Source organism: Saccoglossus kowalevskii, chromosome 18, assembly GCF_978046115.1.
Source record: "Saccoglossus kowalevskii chromosome 18, keSacKowa6.1, whole genome shotgun sequence".
Classification (NCBI taxonomy): Eukaryota; Metazoa; Hemichordata; class Enteropneusta; family Harrimaniidae; genus Saccoglossus; species Saccoglossus kowalevskii.
In genome coordinates this window covers 19,336,265-19,359,602 of record NC_140658.1, presented here as the reverse complement: position 1 = coordinate 19,359,602, position 23,338 = coordinate 19,336,265, and the positions used below count along the sequence as shown (strand labels likewise).

Sequence of the window (23,338 nt, the reverse complement as noted above, 5' to 3'; positions counted from 1 at the left end):
AAACTTCAACTGAACTCACAAGTCGTTAATCTAAACAAAAGTCATATGGCGTGGACGTATATGATGTGACGTATATAAGCGCACCAAACTCTCATCCCAAAAAGACATTAAAAAACGTTACAAAGGTGCTATCAACTCAAAAAGCGTCAGAAGTATTCCGGAAAACAACACATAAACAAAAACAACTCTTAAAACGTCGATATCTCTGTACATCGACAAATCTCAAAACTCTTAAAAAAAACTCATTGGGGCATTACTTTCCCCATCATAATCCGTACTCATAAACTCATTAAAACTTCATAAAACTTCACAAAACTCTTAACACTGTGTTGCAAATACTTGTCCACTGAGGCACGCTTAAATCATTATAAAGGACCTCGGACGTCACTAAATATCAGTTCAAAACAAAGATCTGGGCTCTTACATACATACAATTCAACATCACAAAAAAAACGGTAAGAAAAAAGATAGAAAAAGCAAGCAATACATTACATTACTGAGCAATAGGGTTAGGGTTGTGGAAAAGAGTTCAACATCTTAAGTTTCAGTGTCCGTTACAGTGTCCAACGAGCGGTTCTCTGAGCAATACACAGATAGCTAAAGTTCTAATTCAAAGTCTATAAGCGTCTCCTCTTGTCATCGCGTTAGTCCGGGTCGTTCTTTATCTTCTTCCTGTCTTTAATATCGCTCAATTCTTAATTATACAGTCCTATCCGGTACTCGTCCTTCAATAAGGGGTTCAGAAGTCTTCATCTCTTCAGCGTCGTTCATCGGTGTCGTTCGGGTAAAGTCGTTAGTCGTCAAGCGCAGTTTCTCAGTCGTCTCTGCCATGGAGCTGGTTAGTTCAGTTCGCAAGAAAGACACACCTTCGCCATTTCACTTTTCTTCACAGGATGTCAATGTGTGTTAAACACCTGCCTGGGTTCATCCAAAACGTATCAGGGGGGAAATTCTCTTCTCTCGGGGTCTCCCACTTGCCAGGGGGGAATCTCGTCTCATCTCTATATCTCGTCCCCTTGAGGTGCGGGATCGGGAAAGTCACTTATACTTTACAGTCAAATAAGACGCACTCAACGAAATACGTTTCAACTCTCGTCTTAGTCGATCTGTGGAGCACTCTATAAGACACAGCGCCCTGGGAAAAATCCCCAAGACTATCACAAGGCTGACCCAAGACTAGCCCAAGACTGTGCTTAGACTCGCCCCAAGGCTCTCCAGGACTCGACTCGACTCGACTGCCTCTGTCGTGCTGTGCTCCCCAAGACCAACTCAAACTCTCTTTATTCATTTTCAAAACTCTAACCAATTACAAAGCAGTAAAAAGACTCTAGGGCGTAACCTTCAATCATAAAGCCAATCACACTAAGTACTGAATACGTCATATCTTTTGATTAATCGTTCACTACATTAATAACTATGGATACCAACTGTCAGAATCGCGACGGTTATCTGGTAATTAGTTCCAAATCACTGAGCCAAGTTCCGTCCAAAACTTCAAATAGGCCTGAACGATGACAGACATAACACAGCAATTCGCTAATAATCAGCTAATTAAGTCGGTCAACAGATACGCAAAAACAAATTCATGACACTACACACATAACCCTACAGGTCAGTCAAATTTACAACAAGTAATTAGGTTTAAATACTAATTATTCCTCAATCGCATAGATTCGAATAAAACACATTTGATTTGAAGTAATTGATTCTATGAAACTGTATAAAAATTACTGCTCACCTCGTGTTCATGAATAAATTGTGTTTATAATTGCGACAGGAAAACCATGTTATGAGCACGGGCGTGTAAATATATGTGTCCGTTCTGGAGAAAAACAGGTGGATTATAAATTGAGGCAAATTGAAGATTTGAAAACTACTAGAGAACTAATAGAGGCAGAGGGTGACATAGAAACCAGAGCACCGGAGGGAGGCTGCCTCATCCTGCCCGTGATATGCAAGCGAGTCAGGGCATTGGATAGGCTTTGGTCACAGATGTGGTCAGGAGAGCTGAATCAGATGTTTCAAAAGGAGATCGTCACACCAGATTTCCTGCAAAGTGTAAATCAAACTGAGGTCAAGTTGACAACCAACATTCTTACATGGGAGTACAACAGATGCAGAGCAGAACTTATCCTAGTTATTGGAGGTGAGTTATAAAACATTATCTGCCAAAGTTCGTTTATAATATTTCTTCATCTACGTTTGGTAGCATTGGTATTATGATTATGATTATTAGTATACATTTAACATGATTTTTTTTCAAGAAGGGTTTAGAAGATTTTAATTACACAACATGAACGTAGATACAATTTTAAAGGAAACCATCTTTATTATAAAATTATTTGTTGAAATATTATAGGTTTAACATAACTATTCTTTTCGTTTTGTTTACATAATTATGCGCAACTGATGATGAATACGTGAGAGATGAAAACTCAATCAGATCTGATTTAATTATAAAACCAAGTGAAGATACGAAAGAGGTAAACTATCAGGCACAAATACCTTGCAATTATATGTGTGTGATAGCAATTTGTAATACCCAATAAAATATATTGGTTTTCAACTAATGTAGAGCGCCGTACAGTGTCAAATTTCGCAACAACAAGGCGACCCTTACACAACCAAAATGCAGTTGAAACAATTCACATTTAAATTTGAATCATTTACAGGGACCACATCATACTACATCAGACACAGAAGGCAAAGACATTATTCCAATGGAAACACATTGTGTCGGTAAGCTATAACGATACTATAAATGATGATAAGTTGAAGGATGGTTTCTTTATTTTGTCAGTAATCACTAAATGTTTCTTTCTAAAACATAGTGGCAGTTGAATGTGACTCCAAACACATCCACAGAGAGTTACTGCACAATGTGTTTCAAAAGTTCGGCAATATTATTTCTGAACACTGGAAAAGTTACAAGGATGTACAGATTGCACGTTTCAATCTGGACAACTGCGATGGGACAAGGATTATTGATGATGTAAAAAATCAATCGGAAAAGCTGTATTTCCTTGGTATGATGAAAGTCGTAGCAGTTAACAGTGAAATGGAATCTTTTGTAGAATATAACAAAGATAAGATGACTTCATACGATGACAATGGTATGTTTATCAGTAATACTAGGGTTTCTATTCATATATTACACATTGAATTAGGTTCATTCCAGTCATAATTATCTTTATGATACAGTTTAATTTAAATAAAAAAAATAATTGATAAAATAAAAGTATAAATGTAAATGCTCTATATATTTTCAGCTTTATATGGTTTACTCTACACAAATGGTGTGGATATCCAAAGTATCGTGAGAAAAAAGATGGCTCAGTTGAAATCCAATAACGCTTTCCTGAGAGGAATGTCGCTATTACCGATTGACCCACCACTAAAGGGATATATGGATGTAGCCACGCACTTCCTGGAAGATGCCATAGAAAATAGGAAAGTACTGAAATCTAAAAATAAAGAGCTAAATGAAAAGAGCGGTTCAGTATTAGAGTTGGAGAGAAGTCTGAAAGAGAGTTTTGCACAAGAGGACAAATTATCCAACATTGTAGCAGAATTGCGGATTGCTAGGAGTAGAGACAATGACAAGCTGAAAGAATTTGAAGTTGAGACATCGAAGAAAGATGGACAGATCAATGACTTGAGGCAACAGTTATCAAACACGAAAGAAGAGCTAAATGAAAAACGAGGTTCAGAAGTAGAGTTGCAGAGAAGTCTGAAAGAGAGGTTTGAAGACGAGGACAGATTACGTAAAATTGTAGGAGAATTGCAGATTGCTAGGAGTAGAGACAATGACAAGCTGAAAGAATTTGCAGTTGAGACATCGAAGAAAGATGAACAGATCAATGACCTGATGCAACTGTTATCAAAAACCAAGGAAGCGCTGAATGAAAAACGAGGTTCAGAATTAGAGTTGCAGAAAAGTCTGAAAGAGAGGTTTGAAGACGAGGACAGATTACGTAAAATTATAGGAGAATTGCAGATTGCTAGGCGTAGAGACAATGACAAGCTGAAAGAATTTGAAGTTGAGACATCGCAGAAAGATGAACAGATCAATGACTTGACGCAACAGTTATCAAAAACCAAAGAAGAGCTAAATGAAAAACGAGGTTCAGAAGTAGAGTTGCAGAGAAGTTTGAAAGAGAGGTTTGAAGACGAGGACAGATTACGTAAAATTGTAGGAGAATTGCAAATTGCTAGGAGTACAGACAATGACAAGCTGAAAGAATTTGAAATTGCGACATTGGAGAAAGATAAACAGATCAATGACTTGATGAAACAGTTGGAATATGAGAAGATGTTACATACTACATTAGAGAAGTCAGTGCAGTCAGATACAGAAACAAAGAAACAAGTTACGTATGGTGCAAGCCTCGATGAAAAACCAACAAATATAGACACTAAGACTGACAATAAACATGGTGAAGAGGTAGGAGAAAATGGACTTGTTTTCAAACTGAGGTAACATAATTTATTCAGATAAAATGTATTCTTATCATACCTCTCATTGCAGGAATCAGTACAGTCTGGCACAGAGAAGAAAGACAAAGATGTGTACAGTGCACTCCCCAGTGTTGATGAGGGACAAGCGACAATAGACAATAAAACCGACAATAAACGAAGCTTTGATGGTAGTGGTAGTGATACTAGCAGTGCTAATAAGGAGGTAAGTATTCAATTATGATAAAATGCATTGATATCAAGGTCTTGCATATATTATCCCGAAACACAACATATCACAGTGAACGTTGATCAGTAATCACCTAGTGGTAGGGTAGGCAAAATGTTTTTAAATGTTGAATCGAGCAGAATGATCTAATTATGATGCATTATGGACATCCCTTCAGAATTGCAACAGATTTGAAATTTTGTATGAGGATAAGTGCTTGTCTACCAATTACAAGCCATCAGACATTTTTACCTTGTTCAACAGTCAGGTGGTTGTTGTCGCCATTTTTGATTACGAAAGAAACAGTGATTATTTTGGGGGATAATAGGAGAGGAAGACAAACTCACGGACGGACAGATGGGCAAAATTGGTCTGAAACACAGTTGACCATGGTTAGGGACACCAGATGACACTAGAACTTCTTTGGCCATATTTCAACTGCACAATAAAAATGCATGCACAATAAAAAATATTGCTGCAAAAACTATGATTTAAATTTTCTGTTTTCTGAATGCAAAAGGACAAGAGAAAGTCAGATGCTGATGGGCGAGGTACAGCTGATGTCCAGAGTGATGGTGGAGAACATGGTGATGACCAAGGTGATGGCGAAGACCATGGTGATGGTGAAGAACATGGTGATGACCACGGTGATGGTGATGACGGTAATGGTGACAGTGACGCACACAGTAAAGAAGATGTACAGATTCAACGAAAAACGGTAAATTTGCACTCCTATGTACTTTATTTTGCATGTCTCTGTCATTCAAAATATGCATTCTGTCTTCTAAAAATATCCCATTTACTTACACAGAAATGAGGATGAATTGTAACCTCTTAGTTCATTAAGAGAAACATGAAAATAAAGAGTTTAAACATTGATTAATCTAATGGATATTGTAATTGTAACAATATAAGTCATATGGTCAGAAACAAAACGACACTAAAATCTTCTTTGACCATGTTTCAACTTTTCGTCTGCATAATAAAAAAATGCACTGCAAAATAAAAACATCGCCACAATAACTATGATTTGAATGTTTTTTTCTGACTGTGAAAGCACAAGGGAAAGTCAGATGCTGATAGGCGAGGTACAGCTGATGTCCAGAGTGATGGTGAAGAACATGGTGATGACCACAGTGATGGCAAAGATGTTGGTGATGGTGAAGACCTTGGTAACGACCCCAGTGATGGTGAAGAACATGGTGTTGGCAAAGGTGGTGATGGTAATGGTAATAGTGGCATACTCAGTAAGGTGCAGATTCAAAGAAAAACGGTAAGTTTACACTGCTAGTATGTGCTAGGATGCATTTGAGCCCCTTAGTTCATTAAGGGGAATATCACAATAATGAGGTTAATTGTTCAAACAGGGTGAATTACTACAAGCTTTTCTTGAAAACTCTGTCTGTCAAGAAGTGCAAATGAGTCTGGTTTGTCATGTCAGGCATTTTAAGAAACAATAAGACTATGCACAATGCACAATTCTTTATGGCAGCTGAAGGCATGTTATGGTGCCCTCATTCTTCACATCTACGGAAATTAGTGTCATCACACCAAGTGAAGCCCATTGAGAGTAATAATGTGCTACCATTTACTGTCTCACTAGATGCACGTGTGTTTCAGTACGTCGTTCCTAAAGACCAGATGACACCATGAGCACCTAAACAACATCATATGTTATCACATGCTTTGGATGATCTATCTGTATACCACCCACCCACCTCAGATTCTACACTGTTGTACTTTATTTTGAAACAAACATTTCTTTATCTTTGTGTTTGAATGCATGTTGTTGTGACCCTAAATGCCACTAGAATAGTGCAATTGGAACAAGTACTATCCAGTGATTCTGTTGTATAAAGTAATCGATCGTGACTTGTTATGTACTGCCCTGGCCCATCTCCATTAAAGTCACATCACATGAGTTGTCAAGATGAACAAGCCCATAATAATAATGCCTTTGTTAGAATGCTTTACTTTGTCATCATGCACCTGCTTAGTCAAATCATATGAGAAATGACCAGAACACTGATTTGGTGTACACTAGCAAGCAATGCAAGAGCATTTTGGAAGCTACCAAAATTCTACCATGGAGGGGAATAGCATCAGCCAAATGGCAAATGCCAACCCTGGTGAGTCCCACATCACAGTTCAGGGCCCGATGACACATCCCATGCGACAGTGTTCCTATTTATACACGACTTTGAGTGACCCAGTTCCAGCTGATTATTTACAATAATAATGTATTTTAGTCATTTAGAGGATAGGTATTTCCTTGCAGGGCATCTAAGTCTCGTTTGGACACCACAGCTTATTTCAAAGTCTTGCTCCATCCCCCATGGACAAGCTTAGCAACACATTGCTACAGAAACCCTATCTTAAAGGATTTCGTACTTCCTTAGACGTAACACCAAGCCCTGGTCAGCCTGAACCTCTGTGACTGCCATTAAGAACTCATGGTTTTGATGGCAATACTAGGTGGGGATGCCTCATAATCTTGGAAAGCATTGTTGATGGATGTACCGATATGATTCTTAACCTTATACCTTGTAATTGGGTTGTGGGTACATAATTTCCTAGAACTCTCGGGCCAAAACAAAGTCATGCAATCGTGAACTGATCAGATTGCATTACACTACACTAAACAGTGTTATGTTATCACTACAGCACTTGTTTGGCAATACTTTGACTTGAGTATTACTCTGCCCCTACAACATGCAGATCACACTGTGGCAAACAATCACCACTGAAGATATCGAAATTCATAACAGGCAACTCACAGTTGCCCATACAAGTAGCACTAGTCAGCCATACCATGTTTTCCCTGTATACCACACACAAGCAGTTAACATAGCCTGTCCCGTGTTAATGTGGACACCATGTGTAGTGGTGTTTAATTCTGCGATGTTTAAATTCAGTTGGAGAAAGTTCAAATCGTGTTATCTCTAAAACTGCTTTCTTGTCTTCTTGATATTTGACGAGCGGTGAGACAGATTGTTATATTGTTGAATGTATTTTCCCTAAAATATAGCATTTATGCATATGTAATTCAAAATATAAATTATTTTATGTGTGTTGTGTTGTTATTTTTGGGCAGAAATTTGGGGAATATGCAGAAAATGTGGCTTTAACGTCGACCTTTTTTGGATGAATTTGGCAAGCTGATTTCACTTTTGGACCAAAATCTTTTCTGTAGAAATTCAATAGAGTTCTATCACAATTCTACAGAATTTTATAGAATACAATTCTATAGAAAATAACGACCCCCAAATGAGCCAAACTACCTCAAAGCGAGCCAAATAACTCAGAAACGAGTCAAAAACGAGCCAAACGGACCAAAAACGAGCCAACTAAGTCACAAACAAACCAAAATTAGGCACTAATTAAAAAAGGGTGAGTGATCAGCCATTTTTAAATTACACTTTGAACTGGCGATTGGAGGCGCTGTTCCCATCGTCCGTTTGCACGGTGTTGTTCCGTCCGGACATTCCTCCCTCTAGTGGAGTGCTTCGCCGTAACATTTACCTTGGAAATTTGGGGTTTTTGCGTAATTTTAGCGGTAAGCAATTTAGAATTAGAGTTTAGCCGTGTTTTCAATGCTTTACCTGTAGTAGTGACACTTGGTTTTTAAAAATAGAATTTTGAAATAAACAGCTAAAATAAAAAAAATACTTTCAGGTTTCGAAAGAACTCCCGTGTCACTACATGTACACGCTGTTTTTTCTACGCCACTGGAGTCAACCCAGCCAGAACTCGTATTATCATTCTCGCGTGAATGATACGTCACAACAAGCAACGCTCATTTTTTCATAAACTATAATTTATATCATGAAATCTAGAATACCCCGCCACTTGTAAGAGATGTTTTATGTCATTACGTTTAATTCCAATAAACACTAGCTGTAAACGTTATGTGAATGAGCATAGTGCGCCCGCTTCTGGCCATATCTAAAGTGACACATAATTAAAGCATTATTTTACTGCGGCAAACAAGTATATGTATGGTGTAATTTTTCCTGTATTACATTGTTCAAAATATATTATATAACTGGACACATATGTTGGTTGACGTTGACTGTATAATGTGTAATGCAATGTGGATAAAGTTACGTAATATGTTACCAACAGACATATTTAAGGTGCTTTACATTGACAAAAATGGGTGTGACTGTATTATTTGTGACGTCACACCTACCACGGTAACTATGTCACTACCCCATTGGAAAAACGTTAGGTTAAAGTTTGTAGTTGCTGCATTACATAGAAAATATCACAATATTTGTAAAGTGATTTAATTCAAGCATGCACCGGGTATGTCATACAATTTACCTTCAGAGAAAAGCGATATAGGGTAGAAAAATAGTATTTTCAAGGTACGGTTACTCATTTGCTCTTCCCCTATATCTTATGAATCAAAACAGAGAACATCAGTTACGGGCTTCCCGTCATGCCACATGTCAGTCAGCCGCACACTCAATTAATGTTGTTTATGTTAAATACCAGAATACGTTATTACCCGAATTGATGGTGTTGATACTAAAGGCTACAATCGTTGTTTTATCGTTATTTTCTTTACTCTGATCAGCTGTTCAACCTTGTCTCGCAGACTTTGTGGTTAGTTCGTCGTAGTTGTGCTGCTTGACCGGAATAATTACTGTGACATTTGACCTATATAATTCACCACGACGTGGAAATTAATCAATGGAAATTAAACTATTACCTGTTTCAAGAATAACATTACCACTGAAGATTCGTAGCCTGTGGTAGTGAAACTGCCCTGCATGTTGTATTGTACTAAAACATGTAGTCATGTGACTTATTATGACCACCATAACACCATGGCATCGCCAGTTTGAGCGGCTGAAAGTAACTTTCACTCGCAAACAATCGTTTCCCGAAAGCAATACTTGGTGAGAGAGTAACAAACATTTTACTTGAGATCTGAAATCTTCTTCTGTTCATCTTTTAGCAGACGCCAGGCGAACTCATAAGTCAACTGCTTATGCTTACTCGTGAGTAGATTTCGTCAAAAATTATACAGAGAAAATTTCATAAAACAAACGTTTAAAAAAATAACATACTCTTTTAATATAGCGAAAGACAGTATTACAGCTACACTATCGTAAAAAACCCAGCTCAAATCTTAAGAACAAAGTAATTGTCTTTTTACTTTCCAACATTTCTATTGTTTAACTCCATATTTTTTACTATAATGTCAGCGTCATTCACAGTGATTCAGGCAATCAAATGGGTGAGTCCATTTTGCGATTTAAAAACAATCCCCTCAAATTTCGTTGCTTAAAATTTTACCCCAAGCAAAATTTACTGGTCGCCCTTATCACAAGCTACAACGCAATTTTTACAACGCGTGATATTGTCCTTGGTGAAAAACGCGTTGTAATATCCCTCCATCTTTAAGTTACAAGCCGGGAGAATTTAGTTTAAATTTACAGTATTTTTAATCTTACCACACAGTTTTTATGTCTTTTGTTTGTTTTTCCATTTCCTGCACATCTTGGAAATAGTAGGTTCAGACTTTATTTATGTATTTATTTAATTATTGCGATGCCTTATTTTATTAGTTAATTTACTGGTTACTTCTTAATAATTATCCAGTATAGTGTTTATTTTGTTAAGATATATTTATTATTTAAAATTATTGTGCATTATTAGTTTGTTCGGTTGTTTAGTTTATAGGATTGTTTGTGGCTCGTTTGGGTAGCTTCAGGTCCATTTTACAGTATTTGCCTCGATTTAAGGTAGTTTTGGTTGGTTCGTTTGGGTCGTTCCAGGTTTTGTCAATGGCCTCACGAGAGAAAAAAGATCGAGGTCGGTTTAGCTGTTCTAACTAGAGCTAATTGCGTCCGAATTATCTAATCCGCGGTAAGTAATGTGATTCATCCGAAAGCAAACCAAACTCTAATCGAATCCACTTTTCCTTGGGTAGGTGCATCGTGTACATTCGCTAATTGTCTTCTATTTTGTTTCAACATTAGGCACAAAAAATAAATCTCGATGGCAGTAGTTCTCTTTCATCTCAGGCCGTGAATATAATGTGACATTAGAAATCATGGAAATCATTGCAGTTTTTCATTTGTGACACAATTGGGCCATCCACATTCCAACCAATTTTTCTGAACACATCAAAGACTGACTCGAGTCAAGTTCAATGGGTGTTAACACAGCTATTTTGTTTAAATGCAAACAACTTTTGGAAATTACAGTTGGGGACAGAAAGTGGTTAAATTCCGCGTCAAACTAACCCGAAATAATTTACGCGGAATTGATTCGGTTCTAGTGGGGACTGGGCTAATAGTTTTTAATTGGGCAGAAAATGGTCAACAAAGAAAAACTGTAAACTTTATTAAATCGCAGAAGAAAAAAAGACTTTGACTATTCCAGTGTCACTAAAACATTGAATAATATAAATAAATATAGATATATTCAAGTAACAAAATTTTGCGACTGTCAATAAATATATTCATAAAATGTAGTAAAGAAAAACTTGCATTGAATAAAAACGATCAGTAAACAATCAAAATAAAAACAGTTTAACTGTAAAATATGTTATTCAAATTCTAAATTACACTTTATATTCACGTTGTCCACATAATTGATTTTATTCCTGACAAGTCTTCATTCGAGTCAGTAGCGTTTATGTATGTAACAATAGTGTTTCTATAAGTCTGTACATCATCTGTACAAGATGACGTGTCTCTAATAGGATTTGTCATTGAATACAAAAATAATTTCACGTAAATTATAATCTAATTTGTTTATTGTCAGAAAGATACCGTTTTCTCACTAGAAAAACACGATAGCGTAAATTGTGCCCAGTTTAACAATCGCAATTGTTATGTCACATGATACTAGAATAGCATGTATTGTGTTCACAGCTGTATTAGAGCGATTTAAATGAACGCAAGAAAACATATTTGAATATGTTAAAAGTCCAATAATATGACTTGTTTACATCAATATTGCTTATTTAAGGTAGCGAGAAGGGAAATTTTCACTTTTTTCTTGATTTTTCAAAAATTGATTAAACGTTCACTTTAGACCTTGATACACCATCCCAGGTTTACAAAAGATCGAAATTGCGAAATAACGTCGCTCAAATCAGTGTTTTAAAACGCTAGCAGAAAAGACTACAACTGCCGTTTCGTGGATATTTGCACATTGTTTATCTTTGAAAGGGTTTAAATGATAACATCTTATCTGTATACTTTGTTGTTGACGATTCTGATATAACGGGTGATAAGCTTCCCGTCGCAAACAATGCGTGTTTATCTAACGTCCATTGTCAGCATTATTGTCAGTCGAGACTTCGTCGGAGAAACATGGTCATACAGTACCCATTTCGCCCAACCTTTCGCTTTTACATCGACTGCTTAACGCTTAATTTCCGACCATGCGGTCTTGTCCGACCGGAAACCGACCGCATTTTAATCGCGTTTTTTTTTTTTTTTTTTGGGGGGGGGGGGGGCTCGCTCTCTCATTGAAAACACTGACCGCTCGTCCAAACACTGATCACTGGCACAGAAGTGGTCGAAATGGTGGTTTTTATAGTAAAGTGTGAACATACAACTAACTAGTATTAACTATTATTAAATTCTGAACGGCACTTCAAATCTAATAGTTGTATGACACTTGTATCGTGAAAGCAACTGAACTGGGACCTCTTGTTACGTGTTTTGGGTGCTTGTTCTAAATGCAATATGTTATTTTAATGAGACAGTTACGTGAAAAAAACATAGGTAACTCATTTTGACAGAGCAGAGAAACGAGGAAATTTTAATGATTAATTCCAAAAATAACGATACCGAATCCACGTCGGTCCATGTCTGGTAAAATTTGACATTCAATTTTTAAAATTAAGTCACGATCATTGAATGACTTCGGTCTAAACCGTATACGTATACGTAAAATTGAAACGGCCACATGCCCTGAAAAAATCGAACAGAGCTTGACATGCATGAATAATTTATTGGGCTTAAAAATTTAGTTATAGCCATAAATATTTGGTGGCCTGTCGATGAACAATTTCGAAACTCAAGATTCACACGGCTGCGAAAGTAGAACATTCCGGAGGCGGTGAAACGGAAGAGCCAAACTTAACGCATAAAAATAGAACGCGTATTTTGACCTCTGTGTGGCCAACCAATGGCTGGATACGAAAACGTTTGCGGTCGTTGCCAAAGAACCCCGCGTCCATCGCCTGGCGATGCTCTTCACCCCCTCCGGAATGTTCTACTTTCGCAGCCTAATCGCAGGTTTTTCGAAAAACGTCGAAAAAACACAAGAATTAGTAGAAATGTTACTATTTTGGGCGGATTATTGATAGAAAATAATGTCTTTATTACAAAAATGCCGTGAGTTTTTCCCTTAGTTATTTTTTATTGGCGAAAAACTGCGAACTCGGCAAATTTGGTTGCACAACTTCCCTCTATCCACAGTGGAGGGACTGTGCTCTATCATATACACCCAGCGACACCGATGCCAGCTGACTGTGGGAGAAACCAACGGGGATCGACATTCCAAACAAATTATTGGGACACGGTGTTCAGACATTCCAAACAATCGAAATTATCAACGAAAGACGAGGTTTTATTTTAGGCTTAGAAATATTTTCTTTCCGTCAGCCCATGCATGGAACTGCCATTTAGCTTCATGGTCCTTCAGCTTGTCTTCGCCTCGGAACACATCGCGAAGACTCAATAATCAGGAAAGAAAACCCAGACAACCATGTCGTACTTGTGTTGAAATACATTTTGTATTTCACGTCAGAATATTGTTTAAAATAAAATATTCAGTCCAAGCCAAATCGAGGCCAAAGGGTCAGGTTGCGTGCATATAATTATAGATAGTTAAAACGAAAAGTATTTGAACTTTTGTCAGCTGTTCAACATCTATAAAAACCATAAAGACAATTATAAGACAATGTGAACCTCGGAAATTTTTCTGTTAGTCCGAATTTTAAATGCGTGCGAGCGAGCGTTGATATTTCGGGGTTTGCGCGGTCGAAAATAAAACGGAAATTGTCCGGTCAAATTCAACAAGCGGTCAAAAAAGCGAGAAAAAAGGTGATTGGAAAGCGGGAGCGGGCGGGAGGTAGTGCGAAATAAGTGCTGTAAATTTGCGCAACAGATGAGGCAAAGAAAAATCTGCCACTCAGTGTCGCACTCTGACACAGCAAATTTTTTTTCAAACATCGGCCATTTTGTTTCACCATGAAAACCGTTGTATTAGATCACTTATCAGAGACACTTGAAGGATTAGCTTGTTTGTAAACTGTCAGCGTGTACAGTGGGACAGTATTATTTGCCAGAGGATTATCTCTCGTTGTTCGTTTGCATAACAATGGAAACCCGAAACGTTCCTGGAGTGGGGACTCAAATGCCAGCAGTTTTCTTCATTTTTCACGCTCGAGCTTGAAATTATTCATTATCTGACACTCTTTATGAGCTCTATGATATCAGTGGTTAATATGTTTGGCCATTTTTAGTGTATATTTATAATAATGCAGCAAATCTACAGTGTTTTATTAACCAAGACTGTTTTTCGCGTTTTTCTCGAATTGAAGTTTCGATTGAGTACGACTCATTGGGACCGCCGCCAAATCAAGTGCGTTCGGACTAGGACATTCAAACTCGCAGTTATCGTTCAAAAGATAATGATGGTGCGAAATATGTCTGGGTTTTTAAAGAAAATGCTTTGTCACAGAATAATAGTCTGTTAAAGGTGCCAAGTATGAAATAATTTGGGGACAAAAAAACAAACCTGCATAGAAATCGGAATAATAGGTCTTTTGATTATCGGAGACGCATTTCAATGGACTTGATTACGAAAAATGCATGACGTAAATTTCACCAGGAAATTCCGCAGTGTGATCTCGCAATCGAGGACTTAGTCATTTTTACAAGATTCGCCATTTTTGATGTCACGTGTAAATTATGTAAACAATGACCGTCCAGTTTGTGCGAACTTGTACCTCTATACCTAGTCTTTTGAAATATATAAGCTAAATTACTCTTCTGAACAAGACAACAGACAGAGAATGATTTATTCGAAAACGTCACAAAACCCTTCTCGCTACCTTAACACTTTCAAAAGTAATTAACTATAGAAGTTAGTTGACATGCAAATGGCTGACCAGTTTCACAAACTGTTGGAGATATATGAACAGGATTTTTTTCTACACTGCTCGCTGACGATATCTCAGATCATATTAAATTACTTTAACCCCAAAATACTACTGACTGCAAACAACATTTCATTTGACAACATACTAGAATACTGTACAGACCCTATCCGTTAGGCATCCCACTACATTGATACAATATGGTGATGTGATGTAGTGTACAATATCAGGTTATTTTATTGTTTTTCATCTTTTGAAGGATCTATGGCAGCACTAAAATAAAACAGTATAAAACATACAATTATAATACAAAAATCAGAACAACAAGTACAAAATAATAGAAGCAACATAAAATATCAATCCGAGTGTCAAAGATACAAAGATATTTTTACTTTAAACTCTGGTATTTCAAGTCGTCACTTTGATGGTTCGTCCCGGGGGTTCGTCGTTCGGGGAAAATAAGTGACGCTGTCTGGGTTGAATTTGGAGTATGTTGCTTGCCTTTGAGGGTAACTTTTGGGAATCGCATAGGTGATATTTTAACTGCTCAACAATATTTACACAAATCACTGCATGACATTTTTACCATTTATAATATAACACACACCACAAGTTGCACGATTCTATGCCTATTTATACATCAACGCAGAATGGTGAGCCGTACTGAACCGATCTGTCGTCCACTAAGTCTTCGACCCAACTCTCTCTGATCGTCTACTCTACACTGACCATCTACTCTACACTGACCATCTACTCTACACCAACCGTCTACTCTACACTGACCGTCTACTCTACACTGACCGTCTACTCTACACTGACCGTCTACTCTCCACTGACCATCTACTCTCCACTGACCATCTACTCTACACAGACCGTCTACTCTACACCGACTGTCTACTCTACACTGACCGTCTGCTATACACTGACCATTTACTCTACACCGACCATCTACTGACCGCCTACTCTACACTGACCATCTACTCCATACTGACCGTCTACTCTACACTGACTATCTAATCTACACTGACCGTCTGCTCTACACCGACTGTTTACTCTACACCGCCTGTCTACTCTACACTGACCGTCTACTCCCCACTGACCGTCTACTCTCCACTGACCGTCTACTCTCCACTGACCGTCTACTCTCCACTGACCGTCTACTCTATACTGACCATCTAATCTACACTGACCATCTAATCTACACTGACTGTCTACTCTACACTGACCGTCTACTCTACCCCGACCATCTACTCTACACTGACTGTCTACTCAACACCGACTGTCGACTTTCTCTGACTGTCTACTCTACACCGACCGTCTACTTTACACTGACCATTTCCTCTACACCGACTGTCTACTCCATACTGACTGCCTACTCTACACTGACCATTTACTCTACACTGACCGTCTACTCTATACTGACCGTCTAATCTACACTGACCATCTAATTTATACTGACCGTCTACTCTACACCAACCGTCTACTCTACCCCGACCATCTACTCTACACTGACCGTCTACTCTACACTGACCGTTTACTCTACACTGACCATTTACTCTACACCGACTGTCTACTCTATACTGACCGTTTACTTTACACCGACCGTCTACTCTACACTGACCGTTTACTCTACACTGACCATCTACTCTACACTGACCATCTACTCTACACTGACCATCTACTCTACACTGACCATCTACTCTACACAGACCGTCTACTCTACACAGACCGTCTACTCTACACAGACCGTCTACTCTACACCGACTGTCTACTCTACACTGACCGTCTGCTCTACACCAACTGTTTACTCTACACCGACTGTCTACTCTTTCTGACTGTCTACTCTACACAGACCGTCTACTCTACACTGACCATTTACTCTACACCGACCATCTACTGACCGCCTACTCTACACTGACCATCTACTCCATACTGACCGTCTACTCTACACTGACTATCTAATCTACACTGACCGTCTGCTCTACACCGACTGTTTACTCTACACCGCCTGTCTACTCTACACTGACCGTCTACTCCCCACTGACCGTCTACTCTCCACTGACCGTCTACTCTCCACTGACCGTCTACTCTATACTGACCATCTAATCTACACTGACCATCTAATCTACACTGACTGTCTACTCTACACTGACCGTCTACTCTACCCCGACCATCTACTCTACACTGACTGTCTACTCAACACCGACTGTCGACTTTCTCTGACCATTTACTCTACACTGACCGTCTACTCTATACTGACCGTCTAATCTACACTGACCATCTAATCTATACTGACCGTCTACTCTACACCAACCGTCTACTCTACCCCGACCATCTACTCTACACTGACCGTCTACTCTACACTGACCGTTTACTCTACACTGACCGTTTACTCTACACTGACCATTTACTCTACACCGACTGTCTACTCTATACTGACCGTTTACTTTACACCGACCGTCTACTCTACACTGACCGTTTACTCTACACTGACCATCTACTCTACACGGACTGTCTACTCTACACCGACTGTCTTCTCTCTCTGACTGTCTACTCTACACTGACCGTCTACTCTACACTGATTGTCTACTCTACACTGACCGTCTTCTCCACACTACTCTCCACTGACCATCTACTCTACACAGACCATCTACTCTCTCTGATCGTCTACTCTACACTGACTGTCTACTCTAAACTGACCGTCTTCTCTACACTACTCTCCACTGACCATCTACTCTACAGAAACCATCTACTCTCTCTGATCATCTATTCTACACTGACTGTCTACTTTACACTGACCGTCTTCTCTACACTACTCTCCACTGACCATCTACTCTACAGAGACCATCTACTCTCTCTGATCGTCTACTCTACAATGACCATCTACTCTACACCGACCATCTACTCTACACCGACTGTCTACTCTACACTGACCGTCTACTCTACACTGACCATCTGCTCTACACTGACCGTCTACTCTCCAATGACCATCTACTCTACACTGACCGTCTACTCTACACCGACCATCTACTCTACACTGACAGTCTACTCCACACTGACCACCTACACTGACAGTCTACTCTACACTGTCCATCCACTCTACACTGACTGTCTACACTGACCATCTACTCTACAATGACCGTCTACTCTACACTGACCGTCTAATCTACAGACTGTCTACTCTACCTGACCGTCTACTCTACACCGACCATCTACTCTCTCTGACCGTCTACTCTATATGACTGTCTACTCTGTCTGACGGTCTACTCTACAATGCCCATCTCCTCTACACTGACAATCTACGCTCTCTGACTGTCTACTCTACACTGACCATCTACTCTACGATGACCATCTACTCTACACTGATTGTCTACTCTACACTGATTGTCTACTCTACACTGACCGTCTACTCTACACTGATTGTCTACTCCACACTGACCGTCTTCTCTACACTACTCTCCACTGACCATCTACTCTACACAGACCATCTACTCTCTCTGATCGTCTACTCTACACTGACTGTCTACACTAAACTGACCGTCTTCTCTACACTACTCTCCACTGACCATCTACTCTACAGAAACCATCTACTCTCTCTGATCGTCTATTCTACACTGACTGTCTACTCTACACTGACCGTCTTCTCTACACTACTCTCCACTGACCATCTACTCTACAGAGACCATCTACTCTCTCTGATCGTTTACTCTACAATGACCATCTACTCTACAATGACCGTCTACTCTACACCGACCATCTACTCTGCACTGACTGTCTACTCTACACTGACCATCTACTCTACAATGACCATCTACTCTACACTGACCGTCTGCTCTACACTGACTGTCTACTCTCCAATGACCATCTACTCTACACTGACCGTCTACTCTACACCGACCATCTACTCTACACTGACCGTCTACTCCACACTGACCATCTACTCTACAATGACCGTCTACTCTACACTGATCGTCTAATCTACAGACTGTCTACTCTACACTGACCGTCTACTCTACACCGACCATCTACTCTCTCTGACCGTCTACTCTATACGACCGTCTACTCTGACCGTCTACTCTACAATGCCCATCTCCTCTACACTGACCATCTACGCTCTCTGACATTTACTCTCCACTGACTGTCTACTCTACACTGACCATCTACTCTACGATGACCATCTACTCTACACTGATTGTCTACTCTACACTGACCGTCTACTCTACACTGATTGTCTACTCTACACTGACCGTCTTCTCTACACTACTCTCCACTGACCATCTACTCTACACAGACCATCTACTCTTTCTGATCGTCTATTCTACACTGACTGTCTACTCTACACTGACCGTCTTCTCTACACTACTCTCCACTGACCATCTACTCTACAGAGACCATCTACTCTCTCTGATCGTCTACTCTACAATGACCATCTACTCTACAATGACCGTCTACTCTACACCGACCATCTACTCTACACTGATCATCTACTCTACAATGACCGTCTACTCTACACTGACTGTCTGCTCTACACTGACTGTCTACTCTCCAATGACCATCTACTCTACACTTACCGTCTACTCTACACCGACCATCTACTCTACACTGACAGTCTACTCCACACTGACCATCTACTCTACACTGACCATCTACTCTAACCATCTCCACTGTACTAACTCTGATTTAACTCCAACTCTGTCTGCACTAACTGTCTCTAACTCGTAAAGTTGCATTGTGGGATGTATCGTGCTAACTTGAAATCACTCCACTCTCTTGCGAAATTGAGTGCACCCGCAGCGATTGAGTTAAATACAATTTTGCCAGTAATCACCTCTGTTATTGCTCATATACTTTTAGGTATATCTCAGACTGGTGACATCTGCATCATACTGTAGTTTTGATGACCCTACATCAGCGTATATCAATGTAGCATCAGGAGGCATATGTACCAGTGTAACAGTAACTCGATTATTCAATATTGAAATAACACCAATCAAAGTGAACAAGTCACTTAAAATAAAAAAAATTAAAAAAAACAATAATTACAAAGTAAAACCGTCTTTCCATCAGTCACGTCACTCATAAATACAGGCCATGTTCAACAGTGAGGCCGTGCTTACCGGCTAGAACTGAGGGGTAGAACGGCGTGGACTGTTGCGAGCCGAATGCGTTCAGACGGCCATATAACTCTATCCGAACAGGCCCGTCTTAATACAACCAAGGTTATCATCGGCAATTTACGTAAACTGATTATTCATTCAATTAGGTTGCATTGTTTCAAATCAGAATAAAACGACGATCACTTTGCGCGTAACTTGACCTTTATAACTGTTAATAACACAGACTAGAACTAAAATGTAATTACATCGGATGTTTAGTATACCGCAAATGTTCCGTAAAACGATTCCAAACCGACGTACTGTAGAGTCAATGCACAGTTCACCACATTTACTTTATGTAACACAATATAAAGAACTATTGATGGCGCAGTTTATCCTACTTCGAACTGCAACAATACTGTTATGACAAAAAATACACAATAAACGAGCTAGTATTACATCTGGGACGGTCAGACGAGACAGAACCATGATCCTCAGTTGGTTTGGGATAAATAGAAATCGAAATGTGGTCATCTTCCAAACCGGTAATAAACAAAAGTGGCATTTCGTATACTGAATAGCCGGGTTAATCTGCAAATGTAATTAATCAACCAAATTCATCACGGCTACTTGATTAAAAAAAATGTCATTTGTCGTAACAGTAAAACAGTAACTAGTTATGACGAATTATCCTGTTACCGATGTATTTCAATTAACATGTAGTCAAATTGATGTCAATATGTACTAAGTCGTCATATTAGGATATTAGTTCGTCAGAGTACAACAAAACCTGTGACTTTACAGATATAAACCCAGTATAAGTCTTGTACACTGGCCAAAACAGTATATATCTGTAAACCCACACTTTCTCGTGGTGTTTCTATGACATATTTCTTAATCACAATAGGGTAAATTAACGCCCAAACTAATTGTATTTGGTTTTCATAAACTGTGACTTTTTATGCAAATGAACAACGACTCACAACAATGTCTTGAATATGTTCTCACAAATTGCGATCACTGTGTCATTGTGTTGTAAAATATTTTGTTTTTAAAGTCATTCATCGGTTTCTCTCGCTAAAATACGAATAAATACAGTTAGACTTTGAACGAAAACATCTAAAAAATATGCATTATACAGCAACATTACTTTATTTTTATTTTTTAATTTAAAAAGTTATTTTAAAATGTTCACAAATTATCCACATTGCTATTACTACATTTCATGTTTTCAAGTCCATGATTTCAGGCCACTGATCGGTGCTGGAAGTATGATAATTTAACGTTCAATCCTTAAGTACTGTACTTAGTAATGAAAAAAAAACATGTTTATACCAGTTCACGAGTCCAGTCCACTGGTTAGATTTCAGTAAAAAGCCATGTATATTAATTAGGTAATTTGCATGACAATCAACTAATTTCAGCATGTTTTGTTGATATCCTAACAATGGTTTGCTAAAATAGGTTACAATTTGGTACGTAACCATTTTTGTACAGTTGCACGACCGATAATTATTTTAATTAGTTAATTTGCTCAACTGTTTCTATATGTCCTTTCTGAAACTTTGCAGCATTGTACTCGCTTTTGTATAGATTAATTAGTTAATATTTAACTGATTAACTTTTCGATCTGTTTATTCTATATAACAAAGTTTGAAATGGGGTCTTATAATTCGGTCTCCGCCCAGAGTCATACTTCTGAACCCTCAGAACCGAAATAGTTTATTCTTTGCATGTGCTTAGTACTTTATGTAAATATGTACATGCAGTGGTTTAGTGATTCGTTTCGATGGCCGACAGGCAGCCAATTTATTTTTTTTAAATGTGGTACCTTGTAAATGCTTTGTCAGTTTTTGTTCAAATTTGGTACATACATACATGTTAGAATACATGTCCATTCGTTTCACTATCAAAACAGAGATGGCCGACTAGCAACCATCTTGTTTTTTGAAATTTTGGAACTTGGACAAATTTGGTAAACACATTGCACATATTGAGTTACATATGCATGGTGATTCATTTTGCGATTGAATCAGAATGACCGACTGGCAGCCATCTTGTATGTAAAATGCATCATTATTGTATTAATTATCATATTTTGTCACATACATCATGATACACGCATATGTTTATATGTAGGAATATCTTCCAATAGTTGTATTAAATGTTCACAGTAAAAAAAATCAAAATAATTAATAAATGCATATTATCTCGTAAAACAGATTATAATTATGAGTAAACTTCAACTGACACTTGAATTTGTATATTATCAAACATACATTGTACTTGTGCTTCCTCGTCGTTAAATTATAAAGTGCCATAATTTCTCGCCATAAGACATTGTAAGGAAGAGTGTCATTGGATAACGCCAAAACAAATAACCTGACACACGCTTACAATACTGGAGGCATCACGGTAACCGTGGAGGCATGCACTTCAGTTGAGTTTGGATACATAAATTGACTATGAGAAACTATGAGAAATCGCAAATAGAAATATAAATTTTGTTACCATATTGTGTTGTTGACACTACAAATTAATTCAGAAACAATTAACCTAGTCACATGGCCATTAATTTGCATATCCAATTTGATTGCATATATTATGCATGTAGCAATACATGTCCATAATAATTCAATTTGTGATCAGATAAAAGACAGCCATCTCCATTTCCGCTAATTACAACAGGGACTTGTTAGTCCCCGTTCGGACGGAGTCCGAAAACGGGGACTTATGTTTTGCCCTGTGTGCGTCCGTGCGTCCGTCCGTCCGTGCGTCCGTCCGTGCGTCCGTGATCACCTGTATCTCGAACATGCATGGACCGATTATGTTCAAACTTCACTCATACATCACACATTATATGGGACATATGCACATGCATTTTTTTCATGATCCGATTAACGATAGCCGAATAGCGGCCATTTTAAGGCCGAAAATGCATCAAAATGGCACATTTTCACCATTCCAGACCCGGATCTCTCTTTTTTTTTCGGATCAAGTTCGAAATGGCCGACTGGCGGCCATTTTGTTTTAAAGAATTCAGTTCTGGATCCGTATCCGAGACATGTCTGGATTGATCAAGTTCAAACTTCACACACACAAGGTACATCATGTCACAAATATGTATGTGCATTTGTTTCATGATCCCATTAACGATAGCCAAATGGCGGCCGCTTTAAGGCCGAAAATGCATTGAAATCGCACATTTTCACCATTCCGGACCCAGATCTCAGTTATGCATGGACGGATTTCATTCAAATTTGGTACATACATTAAACATAATAGGACCTTGATGCACGTCATTTTTTTTTCAGATCAAGTTCGAAATGGCCGACTGGCGGCCATTTTGTTTTAAAGAATTCAGTTCTGGATCCGTATCCGAGACATGTCTGGATTGATCAAGTTCAAACTTCACACACA

General features: G+C 38.6%; 1 protein-coding gene across 1 annotated transcript in view; it reads left to right on the top strand.

The window, feature by feature from the left end:
* Positions 1 to 3,031: 3,031 nt before the first annotated feature.
* LOC144350123 (uncharacterized) overlaps positions 3,032 to 23,338 on the top strand; it is a 96,559-nt gene continuing 76,252 nt past the window's right edge. Inside the window, exons 1-5 of the mRNA XM_085492977.1 lie at positions 3,032 to 3,113; positions 3,270 to 4,444; positions 4,529 to 4,681; positions 5,205 to 5,402; positions 5,742 to 5,957. Coding sequence (XP_085349103.1) covers positions 3,032 to 3,113; positions 3,270 to 4,444; positions 4,529 to 4,681; positions 5,205 to 5,402; positions 5,742 to 5,957 — 1,824 coding nt within the window. The remainder of the gene's footprint in view (positions 3,114 to 3,269; positions 4,445 to 4,528; positions 4,682 to 5,204; positions 5,403 to 5,741; positions 5,958 to 23,338) is intronic.